Source organism: Pempheris klunzingeri, chromosome 23 (assembly GCF_042242105.1).
Source record: "Pempheris klunzingeri isolate RE-2024b chromosome 23, fPemKlu1.hap1, whole genome shotgun sequence".
NCBI classification, from domain to species: Eukaryota; Metazoa; Chordata; class Actinopteri; order Acropomatiformes; family Pempheridae; genus Pempheris; species Pempheris klunzingeri.
The window spans coordinates 10,331,570-10,357,446 of NC_092034.1; the positions used below are offsets into that span (position 1 = coordinate 10,331,570).

At 41.7% G+C, this 25,877-nt stretch overlaps 2 protein-coding genes across 4 annotated transcripts in view; one reads left to right on the forward strand and one right to left on the reverse strand.

Moving 5' to 3' along the window:
* Window positions 1-265: 265 nt before the first annotated feature.
* LOC139222533 (synaptopodin-2) lies at window positions 266-18,897 on the reverse strand. 2 transcript variants are annotated; one of them, XM_070854318.1, is made up of 5 exons: window positions 18,707-18,897; window positions 11,718-11,869; window positions 9,783-10,579; window positions 5,071-8,033; window positions 266-1,010 (listed from the first exon to the last, which is right to left on the reverse strand). In XM_070854318.1, exons 1-5 carry the CDS (start codon window positions 18,812-18,814, stop codon window positions 411-413), a joined length of 4,620 nt encoding a protein of 1,539 aa, XP_070710419.1. In that variant the 5' UTR covers window positions 18,815-18,897; the 3' UTR covers window positions 266-410. The 2 variants fall into 2 exon arrangements, with proteins under 2 accessions (XP_070710419.1, XP_070710418.1); XM_070854317.1 differs by lacking the exon at window positions 266-1,010 and having other exon boundaries at window positions 3,010-8,033.
* A 1,195-nt stretch (window positions 18,898-20,092) lies between these two features.
* The window catches only part of sec24d (SEC24 homolog D, COPII coat complex component), a 367,406-nt gene continuing 361,621 nt past the window's right edge, over window positions 20,093-25,877 (forward strand). For both annotated transcript variants that reach the window (XR_011585946.1, XM_070854889.1), the window contains exons 1-8: window positions 20,093-20,178; window positions 21,292-21,498; window positions 22,238-22,340; window positions 22,584-22,720; window positions 22,925-23,218; window positions 23,566-23,687; window positions 24,097-24,208; window positions 24,545-24,672. Coding sequence is in view for 1 of the 2 variants with exons in the window: in XM_070854889.1 (XP_070710990.1) it covers window positions 21,348-21,498; window positions 22,238-22,340; window positions 22,584-22,720; window positions 22,925-23,218; window positions 23,566-23,687; window positions 24,097-24,208; window positions 24,545-24,672 (1,047 nt within the window). In the remaining variant the exon portion in view is untranslated. The remainder of the gene's footprint in view (window positions 20,179-21,291; window positions 21,499-22,237; window positions 22,341-22,583; window positions 22,721-22,924; window positions 23,219-23,565; window positions 23,688-24,096; window positions 24,209-24,544; window positions 24,673-25,877) is intronic.

A 25,877-nucleotide genomic window follows, 5' to 3' on the forward strand; every position in this document is an offset into this window, starting at 1 on the left:
TATATCCAATCTAAACAACATGCTCATTGCCTCAGCTGATGAACTACAGGCCCATTTCAGTGTAATAACCAAGAAAGTTGTCAGTTAAATGTTGCTGAAATATTCTTAAGTCTCCATACATTGCTAGAGTAATCATTTCTTTTCACATAGGACTATGGCATGCAGAGATTTCATCTAAACTAATTTTGTACTAAAAATTCAACAGCAATAAGTAGAAAGCATCTAAAAAAAAGTAATAATATCAAAACCATGAGAACTGTAGTAATCTTTCCAAATGTCCACTTCACTGTATATTAGTTCACCCCCCTCACTCACCATGGTGTTGTTTGTTTAGATATTGATGAATTAAAAAGGAAAATGCTTTCACTGCTGCTTTCACTCATTTAAGGCCGTACAGGTCGAGTTGTATCCTACCGCTTCCAACTCCAAGTGTTGCTGGTGTACACAGACTTGTAAGTTTGCTTTCCCAAGGGCCTCTTATATTCAGAGTAGGACACTGAGGGCCCCAAGTTTGCCTCCGTCACAGACCTCTGAGGCTGCCACTGTCTGGGCAGAGACCTGTAACCAGCATGACTGACAAGGCTGGAGACAGTGCTCTTTGTTGGGGACATAAATGATGGCAGCGGAGCTCGACTCTGACTGCGGCTTTGGCTCTGGCTCCAAGTCTGGCTGCCTGTTTTCTTCGGGGCTTGGTAATAAACCCTGGCCTTCCAATCTGCTGGCGGCTCGGGCATCATTTTGCGCTGCGCTGCCAAGCGGACGTTAGAGGCGAGGTTTTGTTGGAGGTTCTGGAAAGCGAAGGCTTCATCCACCAGGCCCAGGGGATGCCGGGAGGCGGCCTCCCAGGGTGTAAGGGGTTTGTGGCCCTGCTCCAGCCAGGATGTCTGCCTTGCTGGGGGAGTTGTGGAGGCCCGAGACGGAGGCTTAGGCGAAGAAGAAGCTGAAGCTGACTTCTGGCCTGTGGATGGTACTCTGGCTGGTGGGGAAAGGGAGTAGCTCCTGCCAAGTGCCTGTAAAGAAAAATCCAGACATGTTTATTTTAGCAAGGGTTCATTTTTGTTTGGCTGACTAGCCCTCTGGCCAGATCAAATCATTTGGAACGATATTGGACTATGTAAAAAACTAGAGAAGCTCTTTGACAACACATTTCTTTTAAGTGCTGCAACATCTAACATTGTATGTCATGTTAAAAGTTATCCCAAGTTCTCTGTTTTATTCTTTATGTATAAATATGTAAAACCTTGAAATAATTGGCAAAGTAATTTAACTTAAAGCTGTTAAAACCTCTATTTGGACTTAAATGTCAATTCCACAGAACGTCTCTTCAACCCAGCACTTTAGCATTTGTGCAAACAGAGTGAACTGCTCTCTTATTTCTTAGAACAGCAGACTTGTGAGTGTGCATAGGCTTCCCAGAGTAAAGCACATCCAGCTTGTTTACTTTGGATCTGCTTTTCCATACAACAACGCTTTGAAAGACTGACAGTGACATTTTGAAACACCCAACAATAAGATCTCCATTAGAATGAATAGACAGCCAAGGGTTACGTGTGGTTACAAAGCACCTCAATGTAAAGCACATTTGTCTCTGACGATGTGTTCTCTTGGATATGACAGACATGCAGAAGAGGCAGTGCTGCCATCATCTGGTGAAAGATGTGTAAGATCATCAGATGGCAAGAGGTGGCAAAATTGAAAGAGAGAAGCAGAGAGCACAGTCATAAAAAAAAAAAAAGGTAAAGGTAGCTGAATGAGTCAAGGGGGAATAAATTCTCCGCTGACTCAGGTATCTGGTAGGCCTAAAATGCCTGTGGCTGCATTATCCAGGATTAGGACAGACATAGGAATGTATGAGTAGATTAGTAGACAATCTAAGGTCATATTTTCATTCTACTGAAGGCGATTGCTCAGATGAATATGTATTTGCCTCACATTGTTCATGTCTTTTATCTAGCTGCCGTTCTGCAGAATTTAACATATATCTATAGCTAAGTTTAAGAGCTGGTGGCCACGGTGGTGTACATGCATGGGGATGCTTCATTTCTGAGACAGATGTTCAAAATTTGTCTTCATGTGCAGAGGTGTTATGGTTCTGTTTATGTAGATTACCTTGGTAAGGCCAAGGTAGGACTTTCTTTGGGGTCCCAGGTCTATAAGTACATTTGAGAGCAGAATGTCGAACTCATCTAGGATATTAATCTGATCTATATGTAATCTGCCTTATTCTGAATAAAATGAAAAAAGAACATTGTAACTGAACTATTATGTATTGCTACTATTATGTCACTAACTATGACAACAATCCGTTGTCATCTCCATTTAATTTCCATGTTATTGCATAAATAACACGATTAAACTGATTTATGTCTGAATAACACAACCATTTAAATATAAATTTGTCCTCAGAATGCACTGAAAAACAATTATAGTTGAGATAAAGACACGTGTGTATGGGTCAATGCTACCCATCTTCCACTTAACATATAATTGCCTTTTCTGAAAATGCGTGACACAGCATGGATATACATTACAGCAGGGCCCCATTCACTTGACCTCCAAATCATCCAGTGAGGTCACCTATATTCAGTGAAGTCACTGATCTAATAATACCCTTCATACATGCATCATCGGGTAGTGAGTCTCCAGGAATGTGCTTCACAAGCATTCACCTCAATTGCTGTAAAAGTAGGTGATTTGGATAATGAGGTGTTTCTGGCTGATGTTATCAAGCTCTATACTACCTATATGTTGTGTTCTTGTTGAAAACTGATTCATTTGGAACTTCTGCTTTTGCAAAAAGATAGTAGGTGTAAGTGTCTGACAAATTTTGTGGTACTTTAGGAGAAACGGATTTTTGTGATTTTTTTTTACTTTTTGTCTCAGCAAATATAGAATAACTTTGTTATTGTTTACAGCACAGGTGGAGTGGTGAGCAAGATGAAAAGAAAAGAGACTAGAAACAGAAGAAACCCAAAAAGCATGCTCAAAGGACAAAAGAAAGGAAAGCCAAACAAGGATAAAAGACATTTTAATGGCACTGCAGTGAATCATACAGAAAGTGCACTACGAAGAGAAACACACAAAGGAAAAGGAAAAAGAAAAGAACATGAAGAACAAGAAGAAAATAGCCCTGTACCAAAAATATATTTGCGAACATTACTGGGCTGGTTAATCTTTCAATAGTTCTTCTTTTGTATCTCACTTATCATCTATTCATATAAAACAAAACAAGGTGAAGATGCATGGAAGAGTGAAACTGGTGAGGTGGGCAGTACTATATATTTTTCTGTTTTGAGAAAAAAAAATACTAATAACAGGTTCTGAGATATAATAGCTTTCACTGGCTCAGGTTGAAATTTAAGCCTACTATCTCTGGACCTCAGCACTCCTTCTCATGAGGGAGGTTAAATATAGTATCTAACATGATGCAACAGCTGGTAAAAAGCTCAAAATAAAATTAACCCACTTCAGTAGATGCTATGATAAAGACATTGGGAAAAGTCACTGACGAATAAATTGTTTAACTATGTCAATGTTACTGGTCACTTTTTGTAGGGAGTTCTGCTTTATATTCCATCTTTTATTCAAAATTCCACAGTGTTGTTACATAATCTCTGTGCTTATGACATCACTGACATTGCAAATTTAGCCTTCAGCTTGGTATCATTACACCCCACAGACCCCACCCTTCTCCCTACTTTATTTTTATTTTTACTTTATTTATTTTATAGTATTTCAGTAGTTTTCTCTGTGTTTAACAAACAAGATTAAGCATTTTCTTCTTTTCAAAAAATCAACTTCCTTTTGTCCCTGTCTGGCACCATTTATTCATAATTTCTTTTTTCTCTCACTCACTTCTTTCAATTTGTACTGAGCATCACACTCCCCTACATTCTTATATTGCCTTTAGATTCCTTTGCACAAACTTGCAGTAATTTATTTTTAATTTAGATTTTTTTCAAGTATTCATACACATAATTTTCTATAAACATGTAGTTTACACAATTTCATTTTGGCTTGTTTGTGCCAAGTAAGATATACCTACATCCCGCTGTTATTCTTATGTTCTTAAATTTTTTCTGATGCTATTCACATTAGCTCTCAGACCTTGAAAGCTTGAAAACCATCATTCTCTGTCTTATGACAATAACAAGAGCAGGTCAAGGTGAAGATAGTCATTGCAAAAAAAAAGTTTATGTGCTCAAAATAGTCCACTTGGCCGTGGACTACAGGAGCACCAACCCTTTGACCCAAGCAGACACCAAACATGTCATAATTCTACCAGAATCACTCTTTATCAACTGCTGTAGGCTTCCACACCTGAGCTGAGCTCTTTTTAGCTGTAAACTTTGGTTTAGGAGCAGCTGCAGTGTTACCACCTGATGCAGATTCAGGCCTTGCAGCTACAAGAAAACCAGGAGCAACGTAGCTACTGGGAAGCTGTGGCTGGTAAGGCACTGAGGGAGCTGCCAGGTAGGGAGGGCTATTGGCTGGTGGGTAAGGTGCCTGCGGTGCCTGTTGGTAGGGAGGGTTTGGAGACTGAGGAGCTTGGGGATGATATGCAGGTGGGGCAGGTTGTGGATACTGTTGGTTGTATGCTTGCTGATATGGACCACCAGGAGGTTGTTGGTAAGGACTGGAGGGAGGATAAACATTAGCTAGGTTTTGCTGGTAGTGGCCATCATGCATCATAGGCTGCATGGACATTCCATAGGCTTGCTGGGGGAATGGGGCATTATATGGTCCAGCTGGCTGGACAGGGGCCATTTGCTCATATCTAATTGGTTGGTTTTCAACAGGTGGGTTAGCAGATGAACAGTTGGGTGCAGGTGCAGTGGTCTTGGCAGCCTCAGCTGCCGGGCCAAAGGTAAAAAGTGAGGAATTGAGTTGATAGGGTTGGTGCTTCATAACATCAATAACATTGAGGGGTTTTGGGGCAGGTGCTTGCTGCTCTTTGCCTTTTTTCTTGGCTTTGATTGATGGGCTACTTGGCGGAGGCTGCTTTATTGCTGCTGGGGGATAAGAAGGTGATTGAATGGGATTATATGCTCGTGGGGGTGGAGCACGTACATTGGGTGTATACTTCCACTCGTTTGGTAAAGAAGCAGTTGGCGATGCTGGTCGGCTTGCCTTGTTTGCTTGCACAGTTTCAGAGTCCACAACAAACTTCTCCATACGAGACTGCCTCTTGGCAAACATATCAGCTCCTTTCCCTCTGACCAAAGGCATCTCAAAAGCTGAACCTGGGGATGATGGGTGAAGGACAGTGGCCATTGGGTTGATAGGTGATGAAGCTCTTTGACCAATGTTAAAAGAGTTAATTCGCTGTGGTGGAGGTGGAGGGGTCCGGTTTTGTGGAGCATTTTGTGGTGGAAGCCAAGGTTTTGGAGAGGGACGAGTGTCCACCATTGATGTAGAAACATTCATAGGTGTTTGCTCTGACTGTGGTGCCCAGGCACTCACTGATGTCTGTGGCTGTGTCTGCGCTGAAGGCCATGTATTCATTGGTGGCTGCTGTGGAGTCTTTGAACTGGACTGTTGCCAGTTTGGCTGTGGTGTGGGCTGTGGTGGAACTGGTTGAGCCCAGGGTGGTTGATGTTGGGCCTGATTTTGCTCTTGGGCCCAAGGACTCATGGGGTGCTGACCATGTTCTGAAGGGTGCTGGGTCCAGGATGGCTGGGAATGAGCATGTGTAGGCACTGGAGCCCATGGATTCAAACTGGCTTGGGGCTGCATGGGAGGTTGTGCTTGGGCTGCTTGGATCCAAGGTGGCTGAACATGCGGTTGAGTATGTGAGGGAGGCCATGCATTAATTGAAGGCTGCTGTTGCTGTTGCTGTTGTTGTTGTTGCTGTTGCTGTTGCTGTTGAGGCTGAGCTGAGACCCAAGGTGGTTGAGGCTGACCTGGTGTTTGGGTCTGTGGCCATACTTGTTGTGGCGCCTGATGGGGTGGTTGCTGAACCCATGGCGGCTGTGGCTGGGATTCTGATTGAACCTGCTGAACCCAAGGGGGCTGTGCCTGTGGTTTCTGCTGAGGTTGTTGCACCCATGGTGGTTGATGCTGGGTTTCTGTTTGTGATGGCTGTGCCCATGGGCCCTGGGGCTGCTGTTGTACTGGTTCTTGAGGTTGACCCCAAGTTGGCTGCATTTGCTGCAGATTTGCCTGCTCATGGGAGTGTGTCCAGGGTGGCTGAACTTGTGGCTGACACTGTGGTTGCTCTTGGGACTGTCCCCAGGATGGCTGAGCATGTGTTTGGCTTTGTGCTTGCTCTTGAGGCTGACTCCAGGATGGCTGAATCTGAGGGGTCCAAGTATTTGTAGGGGTTTGAGGCTGTACTTGGGTCTGAGAAGGATGACGTGTCACCCAAGGTGGCTGTGATTGGGATTGACTTGGATGTGGTTCCTGGGGCTGCACTTGACTTGGACTCCAAGAACTGGTAGGTGGCTGTTGCTGTGCTTGTGTTTGTGGTGCAGCCCAGCTAGTCACAGGAGCAGGCTCAGGCTGCAGTGTAGATTTCATATGACCATTTGCCTCCTGAGGTGTCACTTGCAGAGGCTGTTGTTTAGATTCAGGCTCCGGGAGAGTCCATGTGTGCTGTTCCTCTGTGGTGGTGCTGGCAGGAGCCTCCTGGGGGGCAGGAGGGGCAGAGGGCTCAGGGGCAGGTGCAGGGGTTGGCTCTAGTTCTGGAGCAGGGGTAGTGTCTGTGGTGGGGGCTATAGCAGGTGTGGATACACTATTTTCAGCTTGTTGAGGCATGTCCTGGTTGGACACTTCTATCTGTGGGGACCAAGGAGGAGAATTGGGGTTGATTGTTGGCTTTGGAGCCACTGGTGGAGGTGTCTTGTGTTTAACTCGTGGAGACTGGAGGAAATTACAAGCCTCAGCCCCAAGGCTAAGGTAGTCTTCCTCAGGTCCGGACTCAAAACCCATCTTCTTATCATTCCTGTTGAGGAGGTTGAGTAATGCTGGATTAGGTGATACTTTTGGTGCTTCCTTAAAGGTGAACATAGGCTTGCCAGTGTATCTTTTTCTTGCATCCAACAAGATACCAGTCTTACTTGCAGGGGTTGAAATGCGCTCATCACGGGAAGCTATCTGCTCGCCTTGGCCCACAGAATCTTGATTGGTCCCACTCTCTGCAGGATAGTAAGGGGTGGTCGCCATGTTTTCTACAGAGAAAGGCTTTGCAGTACGATTGTTGAAAGAACTCTGCATTTCACTGGTTTGATGTTGGACTGTGCCATTTATGTTTGTAGAATAGTGCTGCATTTGCTGTTGCTCTTGGTGATATTCTTGCTGCTGCTGATACATTTGCTGTTGTTGATAATGTTGTTGTCCATACTGCTGCTGCTGATACTGTTGTTGATATTGTTGGTAGTTCTGTTGTTGCTCATAATACTGCTGCTCCTGATATTGCTGGTATTGTTGTTGCTGTTGGCTTTTTTGGTGTATATTTACATCCATGTAAGCATGACCCTCTGATGTGGACTGCATGTAGGAGTGCTCCACTATCTTCTTTTCAGCCCCCAGCACTCCTTCCACCGCAATCCCTTGGCGCCTAAGCTCGTCATGTTCAGCAGAAATCTCATCCATCCTCTGTCGCCGTTGGGCAAACATTAGGGCACCCTTGCCCTTGGTTTCCGGCAAACATTCCATCACTGCTTGGTTGTTCAGGTTCTTTTCAATCTCAAGGAGACCCTTGTCCCAGTTGATAGTTAGCACACCTTTGCTACTATGAACATTAGTGAGGAAATGCTTGTCTATTTCAGAACCGTTAGGAGCCACAAGGGTAAATTCAACTGTGTCGTCTTCGTTGTCCTCGTCCTCTTCGTCACTGTGCTCTGGTTCGTCTTCTCCTGTGCCGTAGCTCACAAGTGTGTATTTCTTGGCCCTCTGTCGATGTTTCTTGAACATCAACACCCCCTTGTTGTTGGGGTTAGGAGGAGCAGCCGTAAGAAGGAGAGCAATACGTTTACATTTGGACTTGGCCTCTTTCACCTGCTTCTCAGACAAACTCTCACTACGCCTGAGCCCTGTTTAGAGAAGGAAAAGAGAGTTTAGTGTCTTGGACAGGGGAATCAAATGAAATGTTTCTCTTAGATTGATTTCACATTAAATTATAGGAACTAATAACATTCAGAGAAGTAAAGATCCACACAAATCATTTCTTGAGCTTCTTGCTTTCCTATGTCTTCATTTGTAACTATTTTGTTTGAACTCCCCAGCTCTTTGATCACTAACTAACAAACTAACAGAATTGTAGCTGACTAAATTACTCTAAATTATGAATGTGGAGAGCTGTTTACAAATCATGCCCATCTAAATGTCAGCCAGAAAATAAAATTACATTTCATCATATAAACCCCTTTTTGGTTTAGCTCTCATCTGAAGAATAAAAATAGAGCCTGCACAAATAATATGGTGACACATGACAAAATTAAGTTTCAAAACAAAGCCAAGCAAAACACAAAAGCAATTCATTTTAGCATGTATGGTGTACACTGATATCAACGCTCTGTAAAAATAAGCTTTACAAATACATCTAATGTTCACAATAAAACCAGAAGCAGAAATGACAAGAGAATAAAATACGATTAATGCAACACGCACTGTTGAACTAATCTGAGTACACTGAGTAAACTAAGCTGATAACTGGTTCCTTCACATGAGAAACATTTCATCCCATACGTTCTTGGAACTAATGTGTATCGAGCTATAGCTATATACTTTTCCTCATTTCTGATTGTATCACTCCAGATTTGGTCATTCAAGCAATTCTGAAATTCTCTGATCCATGTCTAATATCCTCATTTGTTCACAGACAATGAACTAGATTAAAATGTCCCCATAAAGTAGCCAGGAATAGGAGCTGAGAAGGATTAAAGATAGCCTGCATGCAATAAATTCACCAGGAGCAGAGCGTCTTTACAAGACCTTATCTGTAAGTTCACAAGCTGTCCACTAAAAACCTTCTGTTCTTCTTAAATCTGTCACATTTGCCGGCACTTTAGGCCAATCCGATAACAGACACCACAAGACAAACCCATTCTCAAACCATTCAACATTGCAAGGTTGAAATAAGATAATAAGTAGGCTTACTTTTTATATTCCTGCAAGACTAACCTGAAGGTGGAGGAGACAGCGGGAGTGAGCAACGGGCTCACTTTTTTAGCTCAGTTAAAGCACTCAGTTTGAAAGGATCAGGTAACGGGCTAGGGAGCACATGCTGGTGTCTGTCAAAGGGCCACTTCTGCAGGCATCATCAGCGTGCTGGTGTTATATTTATGTCTTCAACACAGCTGAGAGGAACGCCTCAGTATCCAAATTCATCATCGAGCCTCTTCAAATGGACGATTTAAGATGTTTTATACAGTATAGCAGCTTCTCACATGTGGTTAACATCATTTGTTAATCTCTTTATCTCTTAATTCTTTACATTTAAACTTTGCTGACTGTCACCACCATTGTGCCTGTGCCTCCCTACTATCACTTTCATTTTGTTGTAATTCAGGTTAGACCCGGATGTTTCTGCTTTCATTCAAAAGAATGACCACCCTCCTCCAACTCTAGTGAGAGACGCATACTATTTTGAGTACACACACTGGACATCAGGCTTTGGAATGCACATGTGTTGTTGACAGATGCAATTTAGTATTGACCTATTAGCTTGCAGATTCCCCTTGGAAGAATAGATCCTCATTACCCACACACATACACACAGAAAGATAGCATACCAGGACAATACTACATAGTATGAATGGAAATGGTCCACAGGTACTTACTGGAGTGTCTGGCGTGATGCTTATTGGGTTTGTCTTGATCCCCTTCAGAATCAGAGTCCTGCTCTTCTGCTGGTGTTGCCTCTTCTGAAGGAATTCCAAATGAGACAGTAAAAGACCCAGGAACTCCCTTGCAGTGCCCTCCTCCGTCTTCTCCTTCTTCGCTTTGGGATCCAACACTTCCACTGACCCTGGGGCCACCCACACTCAGGATGCCCCTCCCTGCTCCTGATGCTGCTGGCTTCTGCAAAATGACCTCCACCTGTCCCAGCATCGAAGGGGAGCTGAGCACCACTCCATGCTGGCCGAGCGGCTCTCTGGCAGAGTATAGCACATCGTGCGATGTTGTGGTGGTGTGGACTGTCTCTATGGCCTCTCTGATTGACAATTCTCCCTGGATCCCACAAGCACTCCCAAGAGAGGTGCAGCCCATGTCGTCCAAGATCTGCTCAGACAGGGACACCTGAAGCTCGACCATGTTCCCAGGGGAGAAGCACCGCCGCACTTCTTCGTCATTTTCCTTAAAAACAGGCTCCCAGGCTCTCCGATCACTAGATGAGGGAACATGTAGCTGGGTGCTGAGCAGCTGGGGTCCCTTGGGAAACTCTGTGTCACTGTCCAACTCCCCATAGTAGGCCTCATCCTGGGACTCAGATATGTGGAGTTCCCTTGGGCTTTGGGACCTGTGCTTTGTGGGGAAGATGTGAAGGGTGGTGCTCTCTAAAGCCTCACCAGAAGGGTCCCTCTCACCACAGTATGTTTCTTCTGACTCATAGTCTTCTGTGGGGGTGGTGCAGTATCTTTCAGAGGAGAGGGGAGAACAGGAATTAATGAGTGGTGTCAGTTTTCTTGGTTCAATAACCACCGTTGATCATAAATGTTTACTGTAGTTCTTTTCTCTTTAAACAGGGCATTGGTTTTTTGCTGTCAGGTGCAATGTCCACACAAATCTTGGGCTCTACAATACCATTTCAATAGGCAAAACATCACTGAGAAATGGAGTCACTGAATTGTTGAGTATGTATAACTTGTCCCCAATTGCTGAAGTTGTCAAAGTATATTTAATCTTCATATAGCTAGTTAGATAAAAAGGCCAGGTCACTGAAGAGGAATGTAATCATGTTTTAACATTGCTCTGCCTAATTTCCTCTTTCAAGGTCAGTAATGAATAGCATAAGATAATGTAATCATCTCTGGCTGCAATTATTAAACTAGACTAGTCCTTTTCTCCAAATGGGAAAGAATGACATATCATAATACATTTTGATAGCCACAAGATCAGGTCATCTGCTCTCCAAGTCTACAGAGACTCGATTCTACAGTAATGCAGTCACATAAGCAATTTTAATACGAGTACTGTACTATCCTTGTAGTCCCGCTACAGCCACAAAGAACACGACTGGATTCAATAACTAGATTAAATTTTGATATGCCTTCAAAACAACCCTATCCTGCTGCAGTTTACATGTGGGCACATTAAGTCACAGACAGCAATATCTGAGGACATGTCACCCTGACAAACACACTGGCCACACCCACAGAGTAATGGCTGAGCAGCTGCATGTCAATCAGACACACAAATCTGTAACACATTGGCCAAGCCAGTTGGAAGGTCAGCATGGCTAACTCACTAATACACACACAGACACGAATGCATACATATGCACAGTCTGAGGTTCACTGAACTATACAAAAGGGCACAGGTCATAAAACAACATGCTATCTAAATGCTAATACAGTGGTGCCACAATCATTTTGCATTGTTGTTGTGAAGGACCAAGGACCTACAGTAACACATGGCTCAGTTGTCTTGATACATCGATATACTCGGGAATCTGAGTGGACGGACATTTTCAAATACTTTTGCAATTGACAGATTTAATTTCATTTGGGTACCAGTTCGCTGTCATTACTTTAATGGGTGGTTTGTGGTGCTACCTTTTCACAAGCAGCTGCAGACTGTCGATCGACGTGTCGATGAGTGCAAAGGCCCGTAAAAGGGTGAGATCAGCACATGGCTCTCCGTTGAGTGACACCACTTCATCACCCCCCTGCACTCCAGCCAGGAAGGCACGACCACCTTCTTCTACCTGTGGGTGACAATATCTTAGTAAGAGGACGTAACACTAGAACATATGACAGATCACAGATCAGGTCAGTGTCCATCGTCAGCAGAGGTAAACTTCTCACTATCAGTATCCTCAGCTTCCAGTGACCCCAAAACCACAAATGTACTTCTTTAGACTTCTTTAGATCCTGAACAGCCCTACAGTGGGGATGCCCCAAGTGTGAGAAGTGCCCTCTAACAGCAGCCAGCAATCGCAGTGCTGCTATTTACAGAAAGTCCAAATAAATCATGTTGTCAGTTGATGCTTAGGTATAATACAAAAACTATTCCCCCAAGTCAGTATCACATATCAACAAGACAGTAGTATTTTATCGGTATCTTAGGCCATAAAAAGAAGCAAAAATACATCTTATACATACATTCTTATGACAATGATATGAGGAAAGTCTTCTTCTAAAGCGCAAGAGTCAGCCAACAAATAATATTAATGTAACCAAAACAGAAAATTTGTGTAAATAAAGAGTGGATTATGTTCAGCACTACACCACATTCAGTGTTCTACAAATAAAATTACAATCCCCAGGAATAAAGGCCAGCTCTGTACAGATCCATGTAAAGGGCACCTCTTTATAGAGTTTAACTAATGACTGATGGTTTCGTTCCCTTGTAATTGGTTCCCGAGGCCTATAAAATGGTTCATTAATAAGAGGATTTAATAAGGAGAAATACCCCATAAATTTTGCACAAAAGGCCACTTATACAGCTGGGGGCATAAATTATTGCTTCAGCGCCATGCAATTAGAGGATATGCTCTCATATGTTAAGCTATTCTACAAACACAACAAAAATACAGTCTGAAATGTTTTTTTCTTGAGATTTGCAACAACTTCAAAATGTACCAATACTACCTCCACAATGTCTTTCAACTTTAAAATAAAGGTAAAATGCCATGAAAATAATCTAAAAATATTGGGAGATAATGTTCCACAAGTCAATTCAATCACCATAACGAGGTCATGCATCTTTATCTTTGTCTTGGCTAATTCCCCAAAATGATTGATATACAGATTTACATGGTAATGTTTCTGATACACTGGAGTCAATAGAGGTTAACCTTTGGTGACACTGAACATGAGTAAATGACTGTGCTACTTTGCCATCGATCATGCTAATGTCCCTCCACCTCTGTTGCAGCACTCTCATTGAAGTTGATTTATTTCATCACACCATCACAACAAAAACAGTCTCCTAGGTTTCTTATATTAAAGTTGCTATTACCCAGAAAACCTTCCTGGCAAGTAGCAGCCACATAAATTATGGCGCTGCTACGAGCTCAGAGCTCAGGCATTTCTAAATTGTGGTTATCCAGCTCCTTGTTTATTTTAACAACACAAAACTTAGAATGTCTATGCTGCTTTCTTGCGCCCTGCTGGATTTTCATACAGTTATAAAGGTAAGCCGAAAGAAAACCGACACAAAATGTAAAATGTACGTACAATAAATGTGTTTCCTCTCTTCTCTAGTTTATTGCTGGAAAATATCTAAAAATCCTCAAACTACTGCAATGAAATCCTGCTATAATCTAACCACAAAAAAAAACGTTTCACAAATATCTTTTACATTTTGGAATTCCACACTAACTGAGGTCACCAATCACCTCTTGCAGCACCATCTCCTATAAGAAGCGTCAAACCTGAGCCACATGCAGTAAAACAGTATTATCACTAGATGGTGCTGCACACACATCTTTTACTACTGAATCTTTGCATTGACATAAGCATTGTGAAAGAGTGCAGTTTATGTCCAAAAATACCTATTCCTTTGTGCTGCAAATCCAAAACATAGATTTAGTGATTTGCAATGCCTGGACCATATTAACACCTATCAAGATTAATCAGTCCTACCTTTGATGCTTGTTGACTATTGATTCATTACATGTTTTTCAAAAGCAAACATACCTTTTTTTACATCACTCAAAAGTTCCAACATATACATATAAGGAGCGCTTTAGCTGCGTATCTGACACAGGACCTTAAACGCATAAGGTTGAAACTAACATGAGCAATATCCTGGACAATAAAACCAGTCTACTTCACTGTATATACAAAAATATTTTATGAGTTACTTTATAGAGCTACTAACTTTCAGATAAAAGACCTTTGGGTTTTTAAGAGTTAACAGTATGCAAACAGGCCCTATAAGGCAGCCTGTCCATCGGGACTCACTCCTCACTACCGGGAGGATGATGTTTAGAACTCCACAGCAACCACTAGTGCTCCAAAAAAGGAGGGGAAACATTTATCGATGTCTCTCCTCGCAACGCAAAGATACACAGACAGTCAGGCATTGTTCAGAGGAGGCAGATACCACCTAGTGTTTCAGTCTTGATCGACACAGTCTCTAGTAAATGTGTAGGAAGGAATAACAAATAAACGCTGCTGTAGGTGTCAGAGGAGAAGAACATACACAGTGTTGGCGAGTTTTGTCAAATAAAGTCATTTCCAAAATCACCATTGTCCTGATCATCAGAATTTACAACTGACATCATGTGGGGCCACGATTAGACAACTTCCCCGTGTTATCCTGGGTTTCGCATTTTCAAATTACCTTTTTAATAGGCTTAAACACAACAGAAAATCACAGGAAACACAGGCCTGCATAATGTGTCCACATAGCTCCTGGCGGTTCCTGTCCTTCACAGCTTTAAGCAATTATGTTTTTACATTTCAGGCGAATATTTTCCAGCTGCCTTACAGGTAGCGCTCACACCATGTGGGTGGATACTTATTCACTCATCTATTCTTGTGTGGAGTATTAACTTTTCTTTTTCTTTTCTTTTTTTTATTTTCTTAACATTTCTTTTCAGTTTTTAGTCACATTTATTTAATTTTTCCTTGAGTTTAAGTCAAGGCAACTTTGCCCACCTTCTTCTTTTCATTGTGAAGTACAGTTAATTTGGAAAGAAGCCTACATAGATACATTGATAATATTGATAATGCATTATCAATACAAGTTAATGTGATCCATAAATGACTGAAAAGCACAGGTGTTTACTTTGATAAACGCATCAGGGGATAAAATGAAATGTACACATAGACACATTTAGCAATATTTATGTCTGTCACTGTCCACAGAACAGTGCATCTCTGTATTTTTAAGATAAACTACAGGATTTAGAGTTCCTTTATGGCTTCTTATAAAGACACCATTTTGGTAACTTGAAAAGTACTTATGTTGAAAAAAAGGTGAAAGGTTTTGGAGATACATGTTTTTTTTATGGGACAGTTATTTATCATATGTGCAATATAATGTAAAGATATATAAATCACGATGTCACTGTAACCATCACAGGACTTTAACATGCTAAAATGTGTTAAACCCATGACTGGACTACAGTTTAAACACTATGATGCAGAGAAAATGATCTTTTTTTTGTTCCATAATCTGCTGAGTCACACCAAAGTCCAACTGGGCCTCACTTTGGGTAGCACTGGCATGAAGAACCAGGCAAATCACAACTACATCATCAGCCGTTGGAGCAGTGGCCTTAATTTGTTGAGATGATTTGAAAAAGAAAACGGGGGAAAACCAGCACAGTCATCATCTGAGTCACTGCTTTCTCCCAGGCTCAGGATGGAGATGTTTTGCTGAAAAGCACAATGCCAAACACTCCAGTAATGGACGGAGCTGTGACACACTCTGTTTACTCTGGGAAAACTGCACTGAATGAATGCAGAAGCTGCATTTTTCTGATTGCTTGTCAACTTAATAAGGTTCCTACGGTGCATTATTAAGACTGAAGCATCTGCAGCAAGAGGCCAATTTGCTCTGTGAAGGGCAAGATAACCCAGAATAAGAGGAATTTTAATTCAAGATATGAACATAATTCAATGGGATGAGGTCTGGATTCGTCCTTATTAGTACGGACTTTGAAAAGTGTCAGACTTGCATTTAGATTACATTTGCTTTGTCATTCTGTGCTCCCATATCTGATCTGATGCCTGCTGACATTCCACATACCAACATGGCATACCTTAGTAATTAGGAGGCCGAAATGTCTCCTGTTCAGGTTGGCAGGATTTAAGCAATTTCTCTTTTTTGTATCTGTCTGTTGAATATTTGAAGTGTTTTTTTGCCAAAACGTCCAAAATGAGCCGTTACCATAGATCAGATATAAACTGTTCCATGTTTTCTTAAGGTGCGTTGGTGTGTTTAGGGGTCACGACTTGTAAAATTTTGCATTATGCAGTTTCTGTAGCTTTAAAAATAAAGTGACCTCATCAACTTTGTACTCAGGCCAGGACTTCAAATGAGAAGAAAAATACTGCCTCCCTTATAAGGACAGAACCTTTTAAGAGTGGATACCCCGTGCCCTCACACTGTACTGCCTGTCAGTACACTGAACAATCACTTTCTCTCAGGAAACAAAACACAGTTTCCACCACATTCAACAGAAGCTTTAAAATAAAAACACATTTTATCAAACACAGGAGAGCCTCTAGCTTTAGAGTGTTTGTCATAATCTTGGTATGTTTGTTTTTTTTGACATTTAACAGACTTTGCCCTCTGTCCTTCCTATGAGAAGAGTATGGAGATATGTTTAGAGTTATGCCTTCCAGATGAGATGGACTAAAAAACCCAGATGTTCAAGACTGAGACAAATGCATCATATGTAGCTACTTCACTTTAATAGGCCAGCACTTCAATGCAGTGTATTCACAAGACTCTTATGTAACATATGAGAACACTTTGGAAGCAAGAATACTCTAAAATGGTCTAAAATTAGACAGCAAAGTTTCAAGCGAAAACCGACACAGACATTAGATGTGTGTGGGGGGGGTGTTCCTCCATATTGGGAAGAGGACAGAATCTCTCACAGTTGTTTTATTAAAATCTCACTGTTGCTGCAAATTTTTGGCATATTGTCTTGTAAGGGTTATGTTGGATAATTTTTCAATGATCACCCTTGGATGGTTGCTGTGAATTTATGGGAATTTGTTTAAAATACCCGATTACATCTTGACGGTGTCTGTAGCTTTTATTTCATTTTGTATATACATTTTAATTATACTAATGGATGCATCCTCCAGAGAGGCCTACTGTATAAATTCTATAAAAAAAGATCACTTAATTTAGGCTTTTATTCTAAGATAAGGCACTCAATAAGTGCCAGAACCAACCATGAGTGTTTTCTTTTCGCCTCTTAAAAACAACTAACCAGATGTTTATGAGCTCATTTGAAGCTTCAGTGAATGTGTATCCACTTGCTCAATTAGACGAGACTATTAAATGCAAAAAAAAAAAAAGTGGAAATAATATCTGTAGTCCTAAAAAAATCCACAATAAAACTCATTAATGAACTTCAGAATTGTGGCTCCAATTGTTTGAAACAAGTTAAGCGTCTACCATTAAAATGATCTATTGATGCTCTCAGAGTGCTTTCGTCTGGAGAAGCTTTGATGTCGCAGGAATGTAGTTTAAGAAAAACATTTACATGTTCACCGCGCGGAGGACGAGCTGATGAGGGATCTGCTCGGCTGGAGTAGTTGTGAACATGCGTCGCTATACCATATAGAGTCTCAGCAGCTCTTAAGGCAGTGAAGGCACACGGCGTTAACTCACTCAGTGCACATTTACATCACAGTAAAACATCTAAAGGTAGTATTGGATCAGCTGCATTCATCTCACATTTTTATCTTTTAGTGTTTCACATATTCAAGACTAAATGTATCTTTTTAAAGATAACAGTGAATAAAGAGCCACTTTATGAGAACCAACCTGAAATCTAATCTATTTGACTTTATTCTGTGATCCACACACTTTTACATTAGATTGATTTACTGCAACACAACAGTATCTGGCTCTTGTACAGTATATGACATGAATGAATACACGCACTTGACGAAGCAAAGAGGAGTCAACAGTGTGTTTGAAGGATTACTGGCAGAGACATTGAGTGTGTTCATACCATTTCAGCAGAATAGCTATAACTACAAATGACAAACAGGTAAAAATATGAGGAACTGACATGCAAATGATGTACAAATAACAGCCTAATGTCATGAGCAGTATTATTCATCTATACTGTCTCAAAGCGTGGTGTCATAATATGTAAAGGAGTGCCTGCTGGGCATCATAAGAAAAGTCCTCTACTGTTACCTACAAGGTTTATTACCACACTATCAGGCTAAACAAATGTAGTCAAAGCGGCAGTAGCATAACCTACATTTGGTCAAACTTTTCTATCTCTCACCTATTTACATGTTTTTTAAAAAAGAAAAGTGACATCAGGATGCTCATATTTTTAGTTTTCCCCGACTCTTGTGTGTTTGTTTGCATGAGGCATCCCTACATAACCCACATACCTTTCACTCTCCAGGTCGGTTGAGTTACTCTCCTGAATAATGCTTTGCTCTCTCGTTCAAGACTTTGTGAGAGATCACTCTGCCCTCAGCTTCACACTCTCTCTTGGCCTTGACCATATAAGGGTCCCGAAGGAATCTCGCACCAAAACACAGCCAACGCACACAAAAATGCAGCGACATGCACTGCTCCGAGTAACTTCTATCCTGCCAGAGTTTGTTGAACTCTAAAATGTTTCACTAAGTTAAACAGCAAAACTCAATCAGAACGATATGGTACTTGTTAATCAAGGTGGGGGAATTTACAGGAATTCCTCAATAATATTAAAAAAAACACTTTCATTAGACTATTTCTATCATGTTTGCAATAAGAGCCCAGGATTCCCCGATGACTAATCGGTAATAAAACTCTGGCTTGATCCTGTTTTATCTCAAATCAAGACCTTAGTATCAATAAAAGTAACACCTGACAGACAGACGGACGGATATATAAGTACCTGGGAGACTATGAAAGGTCTGTAGGTGTCCCCCTCTCCCTCTCTCAGGGTGAATCCCCAGGGTGCACCACCACGCAGCGTTACACAGATGTAATCCCCGGTGCCCATGCTGCGCGCAGCTCCTCAGCCAAACTTCCACAGCGCGATCATCGAGCTGTCTGACAGCCGGACCAGCAGCACTTCCCAAAAACCACCTCCACCACATCACTGTGTAATCCCCATCATCCGAGTACTCCCTGAGTCCAGCCCGCTCGAGAAACGTCACGGCGCACGGACACGCCTGCAGGCGTCCCATGCAACTGGTGTTTTTTTTCATGGTGAGCGCCTGGATTCTTTGAGTCTGCCTGACATCCCCGAGCTGTGGCGTCCTACTGCACCTGGGAGAGCGGCTCCAGGATACTTTGGAAACTATCATATATCATGCAACTTCTGCAGAGGCCATTAAAGTCATAGAAGCCTACATAAATATCCCCAGGCCCACCACAGTGTCATAGAAATGTTATTGTGAATTAATCCATCGGCGATCGATGCGATCCCATTTTATTTCTAGGCTATTGCAGCCTGGATTCCAAATTACCCACACGACATTGTATGACTTGTCCACCAATTAAATCTCATACACATTTTCAGTGTATTTGATTATTTTGGCATTGCATTTATCTATTTAACTGCTCAATTCCCTGTAGGCTACATTTCCTCTCACTGCAGGATGATCTTATGCTGTTTCTAACACTGCAAAAAGCCCATTTAAATATATTGAGTGTAGCCTATCTCTTAAAACACAAACACTGTAATTATTTGTGTAATTATAGAGTGTAAATGCATCTACAGTTTGTGTCTGAGCCCCATATGTGTATTTTTGTGGCAATATAACTTCAGCTACCATTTGCCTTATCAATACATTTAAGGAATCTGTTATCGGTTTGTCCTCATCGATGTGTTGCTGTCCATGTGTAAGTGAAAGCTGATGTGCTCAGATAGTGATGAAACACATGCAGTGTGAGGACAGCACAGGTCCACATCCCGTGTGCTGACGTGTATGGGTTACCTCTGTTTCGCGCATGCGTACAGCGCCGGGCACGACACGGCACTGTAAAGTTAGATAAAACCCCACCCACCGACACCAGAAAGTCAGCTGCTTTCTCTTCAACATAAAAGCACAATGCAACATTTTAAAACAAATATCTGGGTATACAGAACACCACAATTGTTTCCTAAAGCTATTAAAACATAAAGTCTAAGAAATAGGTATTGTGTTTGCGTCCCTCATATCGTATAAAAGCGTTTTTCATCACTGGTGATTTTATTTTGAAATATATAACCGGAAACCTTGTGTCTTCTTCTACATTTTGACACTAGCGGTTTTGGTCGCGTAACCAACATAGCGACCGGTGCTTTGGTGGAGTTTGACGTGGCACTCTGCTCCCATTGAGGGCAACATACAAGAGAGGAGGACTCTGCCCAGTATTCAGGTAAATACCTCTACGACAATATTTACTCATGTATAGCCAATTCAAACGTGTCCTCTGGTCTCAGTAACCCCCTCATTTGTCTATCTGCGTTTGAAGTGAATGCACTTCTGACTAACTTTGTAGTAATTTCCGCGTAGCTAGCAAGATGTTTTCTATCAATATGTGATCAACACTGGACGAGGTGCCGTGCTGTCACGTTAAAGCGCTGTTTTTACAAGACGTCCAGCTACGTGTTCATGCCAAAACATTGTACCACAAAGTGTAACACATGTGTGTCTGTCCAGCTGGTTGTGAATTGAAGGACTGACAAAGATGCTCAGGTTTTAGCCATCATAACGGTGTTTGACGTGGCAACTCTCGGAGGTGGCAGACGCAGTTTACTATTGATCAGGAGACCACGGTTATTTTGCTCTAAGCTTTTTAAATCATAAATGTGCTCAATTGGTTTATTGTTTAGTAATAACGGGCTTTCGCGGAGTTGTCAGTACACAGCTGTTATTTTTATTGACCCAGCTGTGCCGAAGTTCAACTGGTTTTAAAATGTTTGACACCCTGAAAAAGTCTACAGTCCCATTTCTTCTATTACTCATATTGTAGTGCAGATGGCAGCAAAACTGAAAGCTCGTAGGTCAAAACTTTAGACTATTCCAGGCCTATGAGGGTATTCATCTAGCCAGACTTAGTAAATAAATCAATAGGCAGTGTTAATCCTTATAGTTACTGTCACTAAATTGTAGTTTTGACAGCAAAACAAAAACAGACAGCTCATGTAGTCACTTGAAGATGATATTAGTCAGGAAAGGCCTCTCTTATCTCTCATGAAGCAATGTCAAAGGTCCAAGTGACAAGACTGCTGATGATTGGGGTCAAATATCACTTGTTGGTGCAGCTTTGTAAACACACTAGATTTATGAAAGACATATGTATGTGTTACATTGACAGGCTGGATGCAGACTGTACAAAAATAGCAGATTTTCACCAGATATTCTATTGGTTTCTGTATCATTTGTTTACATTTTACAACATCCTACTTAAAGAGAAAAACGCTCAGTAAACTTCTCTGTTTGTCAAAATGAAGCAGAACTGTTAAATTCCACTCTTTCAACTCAATAGGTTGTTGAAGCTCATTCATCCTGGCATGAGAAGACAGTAACAGCGATCCCATCAAAATGAGTCAGCAGGGTTATGTTGCCGCTCCACCCTACTCCCAGGCCCAGCCAGGGATGGGGGGTTACCAGGGTGGATTTGGAACTGGTCCTGCTCAGCCCCTCTACGGGCACTATGGGGGACCACCTCAGCCATTCACCACTCCACCAACAGGTAATGGACATCTACTCTTATATTTAGATTGCTTATTAAATAACATAGTTGTCAGGCTTTCGTCGAACAAATTCAATCTTGCCACCCAGCAAGATCAGTTAATTTGTTCTTTAATTATATAAATTATTAATATTTTTAAATAGCAGGCCTGAAGTACAGGCTTTGCAGAATATGAGGACATTTTGTATGCTATCGTTCATTATGTTTGATCTGTCATGGAGTGAATTTGTGGCTTTAGATAATTCACATGCCATACGAGTGTAATAGAACATGTGTCACGTACCAGCAGCTTGAGCAAAGATACAGTAACTTCATTGGCTTCAATGTCACATTACGCTGAAGCCAACTCGAGCCAACGTGATTTGAAGATAAGCACACTTTTGAAGTCCCTAGACTGTCAGTAGAACTACTGACATAGTTAACATCTTTAGAAAAGAAGGTCAAGGCACATGAAACTGTAAAGCAAAGAAACCACAATACTTTCTTGACAACAATGTGGATATTCACTGCAACCACCGTTGACAGTCGAAACAACGGACAGCACTGTAGCCAGAGCCATGACAGGCAATGAGCTCTGATCAGGCACGCTTAGCTAGTTGTAGCATTCCTGTAAAAGTCATGTTCAGATGCCTTGACAAGGTTTATTTCATCTGAATACACTTTATCAAAACTTTGATCCTCTGACACAGTGAAGATCATACAAACATATTGTACATGTTGCGTCTTGTACTCACTGCAGGTATGATGAAATCACCAGTTTCCTCTGCTGCCGGCGTCCCTCCACCCGCAGTGTCCCCTCAGTACAATCCAAATGTCCAGCAGAATGGCGCACACCCACAAAGGTAACACAGTTTTCATGAGGAGATTCTGACTATGCAACTAAGGCAGTTTTCTTACTTTATCTCTTCATTAAGTGAAAAGTTTTTTTTGAATTAGCATCAGCAGGATTAGAATCACCAGATCTGCTTGGACCATGTGTGCATAATTTCATACTGCATGATAAAAAATGCTTCAGGTATTAAGTACATCATCTTGAGACTACCCTGTTCCTGCTGTATAATAATATCTGCTCTTATATTCCCCAGGTACCCTGCTCCACCAGCTGCTTCAGGTGCTTACGGACAACCTCCACAGTCCCATTACAACAGCATGGCCCCTGCAGCTCCGCCTCCAGCACAGCAGCTCACCAATCAGATGAGTGCTATGAACTTGGGTAACTATGGTAAGTCTGCTATTCACTAATTTATACTTGTTACAGATCATACAACAGGGTGTGGCATACATAACATCAGACAAACTAGAGGAGCCAAATTATCAGTGTTATTGATTGTAATATTTCAGTAGAAGAGATGAGAGAGGGATTAGAAAAACGATGCTCACCAGATTGTGTTTCTTCTTCTTCTCATCTTGTGTCTTAAATGTGCAGCCCCAGGTCCCATGCAGAGCCCCCCTCCTCCAACAAGCTCTGTAGCTCAGCAGCATTTCCAGCCATGCCCTCCTCCAGCAATGGGCCAGCCGCAGATGGCTCCAGGCCTGCAGTCACCACACATGTCACCCCCGATGTCCCCACTACAGTCACCCCCAGCAAGCATGCCAATGACCGGCCCACCAATGGCCAGCATGGGCAGGCCCTTCACTGGGCCACCTCCTCCAGGCCCCGGAGGGTTCCAGCAGTCTGGTCCTGCAGCTGCTGGTCCACCAGGATACCCACAGCAAGCAGGTAACTGTAAACCACAAAAAGATGAACTCACAGCAGTCAGAAGAGGTATTCTTAAAGGGATATTACAGCTTTTTGGACATAAGATTGCATTAGTTCCTCAGGCTTCTTAGGTTGCTCTGTTTCGTAGAGCTAATTTGTTTGTAGTTCTCTAATACTGTAAGAGTCTGGTGGGAAACCTTTTGATGAATATGAAAACAGTACGTTCTCATTGCTAGTATTGGAGCAGTTAGATCAGAACTTATTCTGCAGCTCATATCTGGTTAACAAATGCTGCACCCAGTTCTATACTTCACACTGTAGCTAATAAATATCATTTAATAGCCAGGATGCTCTGTTTTAATGTACAGGTCAGTTTGGGGGACCAATGGCGGGACCCCAGCCAGGCATGCCAGGAGCCTTCCCTGGAGCACCAGGCGGACTGGCGGGACCACCTCAGAAAAAACTGGACCCTGACTCTATTCCCAGCACAGTGAGTAGAGGACTAATCCTCCTGGGACTGCATACCTTCACGTATAACATATGTCATTCCACATTTTCTGTCCTGAACCAGCGGCGTATTCATTCCTCAAACAGTGCCTGGCAAAAGCATTCAGCTTCTCTTTTGTTATTATTACTGAGTATTTTTATACAACTTCATTATTCATATGTTGGGATAAAGTAAAAGGATTAAGCCAAGGGGCTAGGATTACAGAAAAATGGTGGGTGATATTCATTTGTCTTCACATTTGGTCATATAATCAAGGAAGATTGTAGAGGAACATTGTATAATTCATTTGCCATGTGGTTAAGCTGTAGCTATTAATGACGTTTTTAGAAACATGGTAGCTCAGAGGAATCAGATTGTCCCTTAATGCATAACTTCTCTTCGTCTGCTTTAGACCCAAGTCATCGGGGATGACCAAGTAAAACGAGGGGGGCAGGTCTTCAGCACAAACACCAGAGGACAGGTTCCTCCTCTGGTCACCACTGACTTCACAGTACAGGACCAAGGTGATTTATAATGACATTTAAACTTCTCACACATGCACAAAATATTCGTAGAAGATGTTCTGTAGCAACTGTGGGTGAGCATCCACTTAACCCTATAGTTGTATCATTATCTTTTACTGTGTTCATGTTGACCACATCAAGTTCTGTAATTTTTATGTCATTTGTGATATGTATGTAAACTTTATGGGCTTTTTCCTTGAGAATTTTGACGATTTCTATGAATGGTAAATTAAACATAGAGCCTTACAGTTCACATTTCTTCCTAAGAGAATGGTAACAGAAATTTGTTCTGTCATTATATCAACAGCACTGACTCCTTCTTTCTGATTATCCCAGGCAATGCCAGTCCCAGATTCATGCGCTGCACCACCTACTCCCTACCGTGCACCGCCGATCTGGCCAAACAGTGCCAAGTACCCCTGGCTACCATCATTAAGCCCTTTGCTAGTTTGCCAAAGAATGAGGTAAGTCATGGTTTTACATATAACTTAAAGCCAGTTGCTCCAAAACAAAATGTAAAATAATATCAACAATACATAATCACCAGCTAAGATAAACCAAAAAAGAGAGACAAACTGGATATGAGAACATTTTCCTGGTGTGCTCCATCTCTTGGGGAATGATCAATGCAGATATACATCAGTGTCTTTCATAGATTGAGAATTTATTTGGTGGCGGTGGCGGCCTTGTGTTGGGAAGCATCCATCACTTCAGTAGGCTGTGACACAGTTTTGTGGCCAGTTGATTTTTTTTTTCCTGTTCTATATGTTAACACATCAATCGTTCGAACATATTTTCTATCAGTCTGCACTTTTTGCATTTCCATACAGAGATTTGAAAGCAAAAAAAGGTCTTATTAGGTGGGCTTAAATTAAATGTATTACAAACATTAGACACAAAAACCATCCCACGCCAAAGCATTTCTGTACTTAGTCATCTCAAGAATGACTCATGAAACTTACAAGAACGTATTATTTCACATTATCTCTCGTTTGAGTTACATTTTTAAGAAACTAAATCTAGATAAGAAAGTTTTTAGGTAGTTCAGGCCTAAATTGAGACACATGGCGTGTTTATGATCTCCTACTAAAATCTTTACCTATAGGATACAGATTGGCACATTAAAATTTTTAAAAAAAATGTTACTGTCACTTTGGGACAGTAGTATGTGCAACTACCAAATTTACTTCCTTTTTGATCGATGTCTCTGTGTGCTAAAGAAGTTAATTTGTCCTGTGAATGACGTTCTTTTGGATCATATTTGATCCAAGAATCCTGCCTCAGAGATTTTCCTCCTCCACTCGCCTTGTCCCAGGCACCCATTGGCCTTTTTAGGCAATGTTAGCTTTTGCTCATCTGGTTTTAGACTAATTAACAAATGTCAGGTCCGCAGGGACCACTGAAAAAGAAAGAGGGTTCATTCAAAAGGAATTGAACTTGAGTGTACTCAGATTGGATTCTGTCTAGTGCAACGTGGAGCATATGCACTCTACAGCTATACCAGAATAGTAAAACTTAAACCGACGCTCTGAGTTTGTTCATAACTCAGAAGATTATGCTGTTGTGCTTGGATGCTGTTGTGCATTGTTTTGTCATCCAACAGGTTTTGTTCTTTGCACTCGGTAAACAGCCCTAACATAATGTAAACACTTTCACCCTCCTCTAGTCT